The sequence below is a fragment of the Colias philodice genome, chromosome 7 (assembly GCF_061535455.1).
Source record: "Colias philodice isolate Cphi_HAF_F1 chromosome 7, ilColPhil1 Martin Lab GWU primary, whole genome shotgun sequence".
NCBI lineage: Eukaryota > Metazoa > Arthropoda > Insecta > Lepidoptera > Pieridae > Colias > Colias philodice.
In genome coordinates this window covers 6,902,867-6,913,500 of record NC_143092.1, presented here as the reverse complement: position 1 = coordinate 6,913,500, position 10,634 = coordinate 6,902,867, and the positions used below count along the sequence as shown (strand labels likewise).

Here is a 10,634-nt window from a genome sequence, read left to right as displayed (position 1 = left end):
TAGAGTTGAATTTAAAAACTCGTCGCTTAAAAGGTCGTAAATTTTTACGACTTTCGTGACACAAATTATTTTTGTGAATGTGTGATTGTGTTTCAATAGTGTGAGTTACCCTCCCCGCACCAAAATCAGCAGAAAGTTTAGTTAGAACATTTGCTAGCGTACTCCATCCATTACTTAATGATCTAAGGTCCGAAGTGCCTTATTAAAGTTAATTAAAAGCCAGGCATTCAGATAGCATGGTTTAAAAAAATTAAAAAAAAATCTTCAACTCCTGACAGTTGACACTCGACAGACGACAACGGACAATCTAATGGCTGGCGTCCACTAGGCGGATCGGGCCGGGCCGCATCGCAACGCAAAAATACGCCGGCCTATGTTTTGTATGAAACATCGTCCATTAGCGACGGATCGGGCCGGGGCGGGCCGCAACGCATTGGCGGATATCGCTTCGCAGGCGGATTTCTGCCGGCGGTGCGCTGCGGCCCGGCCCGGCCCGATCCGCCTAGTGGACGCAGGCAGGCGGATGTGAGCGGCGAGCGTCTGTTAGATAAAATCCGCCTAGGCGATCCGCCGCGCCCCGTACAGGTGGACGCAGGAGCAAACAGCGCGTCCATTAGAGACGGCCCGTTGCGATGCGGCCCGGCCCGATCCGCCTGTAATGGACGCCTAACATAATATCAATATGCTGTCAATGTCAGTAAAAATAACCTTAAATTTTTAATGAACGCAAGTTTGGGAAAATTGGACTATTTTTATTACAATTATACAAGGTGAAAAATCAAAGATGAACCAGGCTGATGTTACTAAATTAGTTTCTAAGTTACGAATCAAGATACCTCCTAAACATCGCCGGCTGAGTGATCCACAGGGTCCCGAGGGAAGAATAAATAAACTTCGTAAAACTGTAACTGGATTGTTTAAATATGAGAGAATTGAGCTTAATTATAATAGAGCTGATGAAGTGCGCCAGTACGCTGAACGGGTACACTTATTACTTATATACTATCTTATTACCAGTACCAGAGTTAATATATTTTATAACTATTCTAATGTTACAGTAAAATTCATTTTTTTATCATACATATAATGTATGATAATAAATATAAGTATAAATATATATTTTACACATAATTATTCTATTTACAGTTAATTGCAGAAGCAATCAATCATGGGGATTGTCATAAGTCTACAATGGAAATGGCTAACTACTGGCTACTTGAAAAAGAATTAGTTCATAAACTATTCAAAGTTCTAGTTCCTCGTTTTGAAAATAGTAACTCTGCTTATACTAGGATGTTAAAAGCACCAAGTCCTGCGTATGGACGAAATACAGACAAAGCTGTCTTAGAATTACGAGGGAATCCTTTTCCATCATTACAAAATAAACAAACCAACAATAGACAATTACTTCAAAATGTACTTCTAGATGCAGCCAAGTATGATTACAGACAAGCAAAGTATGCTGAAATGGCAGAGAAAATTTCTAAATCTGAAGAAAACCAGCCACAAGAAAATAAAACTACAGATTAAGCTAATACAATATTTGATGATTAATCTTTATTATTTAAGTAATAGAATATAGTGTATTGCATAGATTATTACTTGTTTTTTATTTAAATAAAATTCTGAAGAAAAACTATGTTATAAACAATATTATATTGCTTATTATTCAATAGGTATTTGGCTGAGAACAATTTTTAGTTTATTAAAATAAAAATATTTTTACATATTATTCATGCAATGTAATATTTGCGTTTAAGCACATAGTAGAGTATTCCATGGTTATTATAAATTATTATAAGGGAAAGGTGAACAAAAAAATGATGTACACTTTATTTCATATAATTATAAATGTATATCTTTACAATTCTTACATTATTTTATTAAAATTATGGTGATGGTGAATAATATACATAGTAAAAATAATTAATGGTAAATAATATCACCCTATCATACTATAATATTAGGTATATGTCACAATCATAGTAACTAAACAATAGTACTGGCTTCACCAGAGTTGAACTCAGAGTAAGTAGGTTAGATGGGTAATATATACAAGATACATATCTTAAATCAGTTGAGTAGTATTTCAGTTAAATCATCATAAAAAAAACCATCAAACCTTTCTCCTGTGTATATTATTATTTATTAATAAGTATGAGAAATATGTATGCAGAAGTTTTACTTTCTTTATTGGTCTCAAAATGCATTTTAATAAGGATAATAAATCCCATATAATACCTAAAGGTACTAGCTTACTGCATGTTACTTCCCCCACTTACGAAACTTCCTGGAGTACTTATCACTATCCATTTGAAAAAAGTGCATCAAAATCGGTTGCATAGATCTAATTTTTAAAGATTAAAGAATACAACTATTATAGTATTATTACTTACACTTAACTATTATACTAGTATTGTTATTACACTAGGATAATAGTTTTACACTATTATCTTAGTGATGGTAATAATACAAGTCTGACTTTATAAAGTTATAATTAAATTAATTATGATCAGTCCTTTGAAATAAAAATAGCTCATGAAATAGTAAAGTAAAAAATTAATGTCGCTCGCCGAAGTCTGTCTAATTGTGTCATTTTCATTTTAATCTAAAATCACGAACAGTTATTTTATAAGTAAGTAGACGATATTAATTCTGAATAGCAATTATTAAACAATAGCAATAAGCAAACTCGTGTTGTAGGTTATCTAGTTACTTATCGCAGATTGTGTTATTTGCAGTTTACATAACATCGCGTTTGTAATAATAATTTATACTGGATCCATTATACAGGAATACAAACTATAAAGTGTCATCTTGCTTGAACTATTCTAAACGTTTCATTAAATATTTTAGTCGTCAAAGTAATATACAATACAAGCATGTCAAGTCTACCAAAAATTGTGGTTGTTGGATCCTGCTGCGTCGATTTCACTACGTATGTATACTGAAATTTGCTCTTAACCCCAAATATGTATGAATTTAAGTATATTTTTTTAAACGTTACCTACTAAGGTTACCTACTTATTATAATTATATTTTATTTAGAATTAGAATATCATTACAGTACATGTGATGCTGGTTGCACTTTCTATTTCAATTACAATTTACATTACAAAAAAAAATATTCATGAGTGTCATGAATCATGTCACCAATCAGCAACATAGAATACAATTACTCATCAGCAATCACCATTCCAAAATCCAAATGATTGCAATTTCAATTTTTTACGTTCGCAACATTAGGACGGGAACACACTCTACAATTCAATATTTTAAATATATATCTTAGAGATGTTATAAATTGTAATATAATTGGAACGAAGTTAATTAACGAAAGGGCGATAGACGAAAAAAATTAAGATATAAAGTTTAAACAATACTTTTTGCCTGTTGTAAGCCGTGTGGCGTGCCCGTAGTCCTCTGTCTGTCTCTCTCTCTCTCTCTCTCATAGAATACAAGTCACCTACTATTATTAACTTCGTTCCATCCGAGTCCCTTGACACCTCTCAAGTTGTTTTTTTTTGAAGTGAACCTTCTTTATCGGGGTTGGAAAAAAATTTAGTGTAACATTTTTAAAGTGAAACTTTTATTACATCGTCACAAACCTTTTGGTCTGTGTAGCGCATGTCGCGTGACGGTCGGCTACCGAGTAGGTATAAAGCAATGTTCGGAAACGTTCGAACAGTTTCACTTTTACCGTGGTTTCATAAAACCACACAACATTTTTTTTCGTTACGCGGGACATTTTTCCGTAACGCGCCACGTCTTTTTCTTATCCCTACCACGCGTGATTCGACGTATTTCTGTAAAGTTGCTTATAGTAAATTATTTTTTGAAAAATAAGGTCATAAAGAAGTTTCACTTCTTACGTGTGTACACTAGTACACGCACACATTTTTTTTATTTACTTACCTGATTCATATGTGATAAAATATTAATTATTTAAAGTACATATTTATAAATACTAAATGAATAATAATTGGGTACCTACCCATCTAAGATACGTAATACATAAGTATTAAATACATATTTAAAGTCTTCTAATTTACATATCTAAAATATTTTTTATATTACATAGTTATGCTCCAAGACTACCTAACCCTGGAGAAACACTTCATGGTACAAAATTTACAACAAGTTTTGGAGGTAAAGGAGCTAATCAATGTGTTGCAGCCGCTAAATTAGGGGGCAAAACTTATATGATATGCAGAGTAAGTAAAAATTCTATTGAGATAAAAAAAAAATATTATTTCCTCTATCATATTATCACTATGCAATAAAACTATTGTAGGTGGGGGATGATGACTGGGGTGTTAAGTATATAGAAAATCTCAAAAGCTTCGGTATTGATGTCACTCACACACAGACCACAAGAGATATTACGACTGGAATTGCTCAAATATCTGTTGCATCTAATGGGGAAAATCAAATTGTTATTGTGCCTGGTGCTAATAATCACCTTAATAACTCAGACATACAAGATGCTCAAGAGTTAATAAAAAATGCTGATGTTTTAATTAGTCAATTAGAAACGCCTGACGATACCACTTACCAAGCCTTTAAGCTGTGTAATGGTGTAAGTTTTTTCTTTTTATATTTCACTAATTATTAAAATTTACTCTAAAACAGCGTTACCCTTAACTCGTCTTTTTTTACAGATCAAGCTTTTAAATGCAGCGCCAATGAGAACGGATATTAAAAGTCTTTTAAAGTTATGTACAGTGTTGTGTGTAAATGAGCCTGAAGCTTCTCAGTTAATAGGTTTCGAAGTAAATTTATCGTAAGTACCTACCTAAATACTGGCTTTTATTCTGTTGTATCCTAAGGTATGTTATTATTATTCGTATATTATAAAATATTGATTTTTACAGAAATATCAAATTAGCCCTGAAGGAATTATTAGATACAGGGTGTAAACTTGCAATTATTACTTTGGGCGACAAAGGAGCCGCATATTCCAGCAGTGATGATAATCAATGTATTCATATTCCATGTGAAAAAGTAAAACCTGTTGACACTACGGTATGGTTTTAAATAATATGCTTTTTAATGATATTAAGTATTAACATAATCACTAATGTATTACTGGAACACGGGCGACGTGATAATATGATTTAAATAATTTTATGTGGTATATTTATTAATTCCTAATAACTTCAAATAGTGAGACGACTAAATTTAATGACTGGTGTGAATGCATTTATCAAGATAACATCCTAAATTCACAGGTCAGGATTGTTTCTGACTGACTTAATTTAGAAGCATAGCTAGGTAGTGTAGACAGTAGAAGGTGTAATCGCATTTAGTAACTACAAACTTGAAAAAATTAAATACTTATATAAATAGTCCAACAAAAAGGATAATTTTTGTTGAATAATAAAGAACTGAATTATAATTAACATAAAGCACCTATCTAATTATTTCAATAAATAGAATTATTAGACTTCCTCGTAGAATATATACTTATTACTTATATCTTGCTTCTGAATTAACGTCGATGGCATGAGATTTAATATGTAAAACGATCTTGAATTATTAAGTAATTAAGGAACGAAGTTACTGGCTGGCTTTCTATAAGAGAGAGAGAGAGAAAGAGAAAATCGCGCACGCCGCATGGGTTACAAGTTACAACTATAGCAAAAAGTGTCGTTACAACTTTTGGTCTTAATTCCGTCTAGCCCCCTTTCGCAACGCGCGATATGTAACTTCGTTCCACAAAACGTTAAATATTATCATATATCGACTTGCGACTACCTTAATGTTTTTTATTATTTTCGTCGCGTCGTGTATATTTTTGGTCGTAATCACAGGTCGTAAAAGTTTCACGTGGATCCATATTTCATATCATATGTAGGTACTACAACATAATACTTTTACAATCCTGTACATTTTTTTAATTTACAGGGTGCTGGCGATGCTTTTGTTGGAGCATTAGCAACTTTTCTTGTAACACAAAAGGATCGCCCCATACATCAAATAATTGGTGCTGCGTGTGATGTTGCCAGTAAATCTGTTACTATAGAAGGCACACAGACAAGTTTTCCCAACAAATATACCTTTCATGAAAACTACAATTACATCGTTCTATAAGGCGTAAAATTATGTTAAAAACTTCATAATATTTATATTTAAAAAATGGGAATTAATTGAAATAAAACTCAAATTTTCTCTTAACGTTTATTTACTTTTGAAAACCTTAAACGATCTATTACAAGAAATTAACCTATGATTAAACATAACCTACGAAATGTGCAAACAACTTATGTAAGCCTAAGAGAGTCAGCTCTCCAGTATTCTACGGATTTATATAATATGCTCAGTACTATAGGTGTTAAACCAACTGACACTAGGTAAGTATTACTGTAACTAGTCTATAATATTAATATATTAATAGTCTGCAATATTAATAAACAAGAATATTAAATGGGTAATAAACAAGAATATGTATGTGTGGACTGAAGTATGTTCTAATTGAAACAAATATAGAAAGAGCGTATGTGCCGAGCACACGTGTCAGAAGTGAAACTCCTTTGGCAAGATTCGAAGATACCAACATCGTCGCCTTACTCCATGACGTATCGATATTGCAATGACGACCTTACAAATTTTACTCTCAACGCACCTGAAGGAGTTTCACTTCAAAAATCTATGAAAAAAAAAAAAAAAAAAAAATATATATATATATATATAAATATAGCCGCCCATCAACTTTCATGAGACGTCTCTACTTCTACTGTGAGCTGTGACATTACGACACCTACTTTGACTTATCATTATAAAATTACTATATAAAAAAAAGAAATTTATAATTACTCGCACCTACCCTAAGTTTTTCTTTACATAGTCAATAAAATTAGAATTTAGATCGATATCTTTATCGCGATCGCAACATCATTTTCGATTAATACCTAAGTTTATCTATCAACGTTTTGATTATCACGATACATTTAAATCCCTCTAAATTATTGATGTATTTGATCCAAAATGCGATTGTTTGGTTTATTAGCGTGTAAAATTTTGATGATTACAGTAAACACAAAACTATCTAACAATTTGTAAGGTCTCTTTTTTAATATTTACTATCAATGCAATGGAGACACAGAAATTGAAAAACAATATTATATCTGGCAATTGACAAAAAGTGAAAAAATATGGAATCACTGTAAATTAAAATACGGCTTTGTTTACAGCCGCAAATTTCTTTAGCCCTGATCCGAACCTGCGCAGAAGTAATTCCCCTCCACATTTAACATAGCGCCACAGTAACGTGCCGCATAGTATAGTTCTCAAATCCGTCGCTAGGAGCTATAAAAATGAAACTGTGTGTACATACCTTAACTACCGTCGCAAAAATTATGTTATTAAGTGCCCTTAAATTTGATTAAGTATTGAATATAATGTTGATTTGTAATTACAATATTTAATAACAAGTCATATAGTTGAATAAAAAAATATTATACATTTGTGCATTAATAACAATATTAAATAAGTTTAATTTTTGTAGTGTTTTTAATTTATGACACTTGTCACAAAATTAAGATAAAAACGTATATCTTTTTGGGATTATATTTTATTTTTACTACTACATGTACTTAACTGTTATTGAAGTTTCTGAATTTTTAGTGTTGCTAGATAGAAATAAACTTTTTTTTTGCCAAAATTTCAAAATTAAAATAAAACTTTGAGTCAAATTACAGTATTTATGCAAACAAAATAACAAATATCTTTATTATCATTTATTTTATTTCTGTCTCTTTATAAATTGTAGTTATTTAAATTATCTTACATAAATAAAAATGCACTCCTTTTTCTTGTTTGGGTAAGATTAAGTCTATTAAATTATATTACATACATCATAATTAACTCATGCTAATTAAAAAATTTAACATTTTTTACCAATGATATTTGGTATAACAAAGGTCGAGCTCAAGGTATTGTTACAATTTTTTTGTAACAGATAATGCTTTCAGCTATAATTTACTGAATTGTTTATTTAAAAAATTTCTATAGTAATATTCCAGCTATATAAAACTTAAGATGTTATATGGCATATGTGGTCTTTTATAATATGTGATAATATTTTTACACATATCCGAATATATGCACTTATTCAATCAAATTAAAGTTTGTAAAAATGATGTATGTTTTTTAGCACACAGGTTACTTTTTACAGTTCCAACTAGTCATTGATAAATTTGATTTTCTACACCAAACATATCCTTTAGATTCCCTAAGGAATTTTTTAAAATTCATGGCAACACTAACTGTCACAAACAATCAAATATGGTAAAAGATAAAATTATAACAATAGTTATATTTTTCGACATTAACCATCTCCATTGTATCAGAAATTATATGTGAAAGCATTATTTTTATATTTATATATATTATATCTGTCCAAATACAAACTTAATGTTTTATTTATACATTTGTATGTAATACATGCAAACTCTTCAGTGTACTCTCATTAACAATCTGCAATAATACCTGAATATCATCTATGCTAGTTATATATTTTGGAGCACCTAAAAGTTCGACAGACTTTTCCTCTAAATTAATATTATAACACAAACTTTTTAGACATGTCACTAACTTTGGACATTTTCCATCTACAATTTTTTTGAATCGTACTTCAGTAACCTCATCATAATTTACTGGTAGTCGTTTATCTTTAGTTTCGCTTACATCATTACCTTCACATGTTTTTTCTTCTAATTTCATATCTACTTGATTAATATCATTGTTATTTGATGAGTCTGTTTTGATAGTGTTATCGTTTTCTTTTGTGGTAATGTCTTGTTCTTCTGGTTGAGGTATTGGTAAATGCTCTTCAATACCTTTTTGTAAAGTTTCATCAAGTATTGATGGACTGTGTGGATTCTCTACTTCGTCACTAGTCAGGCTCTTATCAACTTCTGAATTAGGGACCAATTGAACGACATCTTCTATTAACTTATTAACATCTGAACTGTCCACATCCATTGGTATGGCTTTTAGATCTTTTTCATCAGGTTTTCCTAAAAGCATTGCTTCTACGTCACTGGATTCTAAATTTGGTTTAAATTCTGCTATATTTGTTTGTTCTTTCGTGTCTGTACAAGCTTCTGCAGCATTATCATTGAGAATATCCATGATAGAAGGGAACTCATCACATTTGCCTTCTGAAGGTTCGGTAACATTTATTTTATTGTACATTAGGTCCTCTAATTCTGCAGCTATTCTATTATACATTTTTTCATCTTTTGGTTCTATACTTTGAGGAAAATATTCTATACACCATTCATCAGAAGGTAATATGTGTCTATTGATATTTGGTATTAAGTCAGCCAATGTTAATTTAGTTTTACATTCGTTATTTCTATTTACTGTAGGATTAACAAATATGATTGCATACTGCTTATGATCGGAGTGTATTGCTTTATTTTCTGAGACAATTTTTTTTGCTGTGTTAGTTTTTTTGCAATTATTGCTTTCTTTTAATATGTTACTTTTGGGTGAACTAGGTATTAATAATTTCTTTGTTTCTGTGACATTATTTTTGTTCTTTTTAGCATTTTTCAGTTCTTTAGCAGGATGAGGATTGTATGCATTTCTACGAATAAGAACCATGCCATTCTCATTGCTCTTAAGTCTAGTATTCACATTGGAATTAGTAACCTCTGGGGATTTCGGAGTTTTTGGCGATGAATTACTTTCATATTGAATTTTTACTTTTGTAAATTTACCGAGTATCTTGGCAAAATCCATACGCGTTACCACCACCGAACAGTCACGGCATTTTCCTTCTCTATAAAGTATTTGCAGGTTCTTCGCCAATTTACTCTTAGCTCGTTTAGATTCTCGTTTTTTAGTTGCAATCATTTTAATGCTTTTTCCAAGTTAATTTAAACTTTATAAAACCTAGATATGAAGAATACAGAACGTAGATAGCCACATTTCCCGCGCAGGCGATATTTACACAAGTGATCAATTTATCTTTTCAAGAATAGATATATGTAAAAGCTTTTTTATTTTACATTCGAGAAATATACATAAATGCGAATGAAAATTTCAATTTACATTAAAATTCTAACAAAATTACACAAACGACACACAACAGTCACTATCAAATCACTGAAAAATGGCGTCTCTTAGTGATGTCCTAAATATAAAAAATCGATAAACTGTGATGTCCTACATTACAATAGTTTTAGATAAAATTAAAAAATGAATAATTCGCTAATCAATTAAAATAAACTATTTAAATTATTAATACGATTTAAAGCCTCATGTGTGAACTACATCCTTGCAAATAAAACAAATATGAGCTGATGTTTCGATAATATGGAAAGATTATTGAGAATTTTTTAGGGAATAAATTAATCGTGATTCGAACACTCGTCTTTTTTCTAATTCGGAGCAATTCAATGTTGTAAAAACTAAATAGTTATTAAATTCAACGGAGACCACTTCCATCGATATAATATCGTAATCATTGAAATAATGTTTCATATTGGTTGATCGTCTCAATAGAATATGGCATGGGGTGTCCCTTTACGCTCATAAAACCGAAAACATAGAACTTTAATAGCATAATATAATTATTAAATTGAAGAAACTCGAAGGTTGACCGAGAGGCTCACTTTCCCAGA

General features: G+C 31.0%; 3 protein-coding genes across 4 annotated transcripts; 2 read left to right on the top strand and 1 right to left on the bottom strand.

Moving 5' to 3' along the window:
• Positions 1–678: 678 nt before the first annotated feature.
• Positions 679–1,598, top strand: mRpL17 (mitochondrial ribosomal protein L17). The gene is made up of 2 exons (XM_089697379.1): positions 679–982; positions 1,147–1,598. The coding sequence occupies exons 1-2, from the start codon at positions 785–787 to the stop codon at positions 1,528–1,530; spliced, it is 582 nt and encodes a 193-aa protein (XP_089553505.1). The 5' UTR covers positions 679–784; the 3' UTR covers positions 1,531–1,598.
• A 916-nt stretch (positions 1,599–2,514) lies between these two features.
• LOC149487139 (ribokinase-like) lies at positions 2,515–6,528 on the top strand. 2 transcript variants are annotated; one of them, XM_089697378.1, is made up of 7 exons: positions 2,515–2,635; positions 2,742–2,938; positions 4,082–4,214; positions 4,295–4,579; positions 4,662–4,783; positions 4,875–5,025; positions 5,908–6,528. In XM_089697378.1, exons 2-7 carry the CDS (start codon positions 2,883–2,885, stop codon positions 6,091–6,093), a joined length of 933 nt encoding a protein of 310 aa, XP_089553504.1. In that variant the 5' UTR covers positions 2,515–2,635; positions 2,742–2,882; the 3' UTR covers positions 6,094–6,528. The 2 variants fall into 2 exon arrangements, with proteins under 2 accessions (XP_089553504.1, XP_089553503.1); XM_089697377.1 differs by lacking the exon at positions 2,515–2,635 and having other exon boundaries at positions 2,715–2,938.
• Positions 6,529–6,672: 144 nt separating this feature from the next.
• LOC149487138 (uncharacterized) lies at positions 6,673–10,125 on the bottom strand. Its single transcript, XM_089697375.1, has one exon. The coding sequence runs from the start codon at positions 9,862–9,864 to the stop codon at positions 8,425–8,427; it is 1,440 nt and encodes a 479-aa protein (XP_089553501.1). The 5' UTR covers positions 9,865–10,125; the 3' UTR covers positions 6,673–8,424.
• Positions 10,126–10,634: the final 509 nt, after the last annotated feature.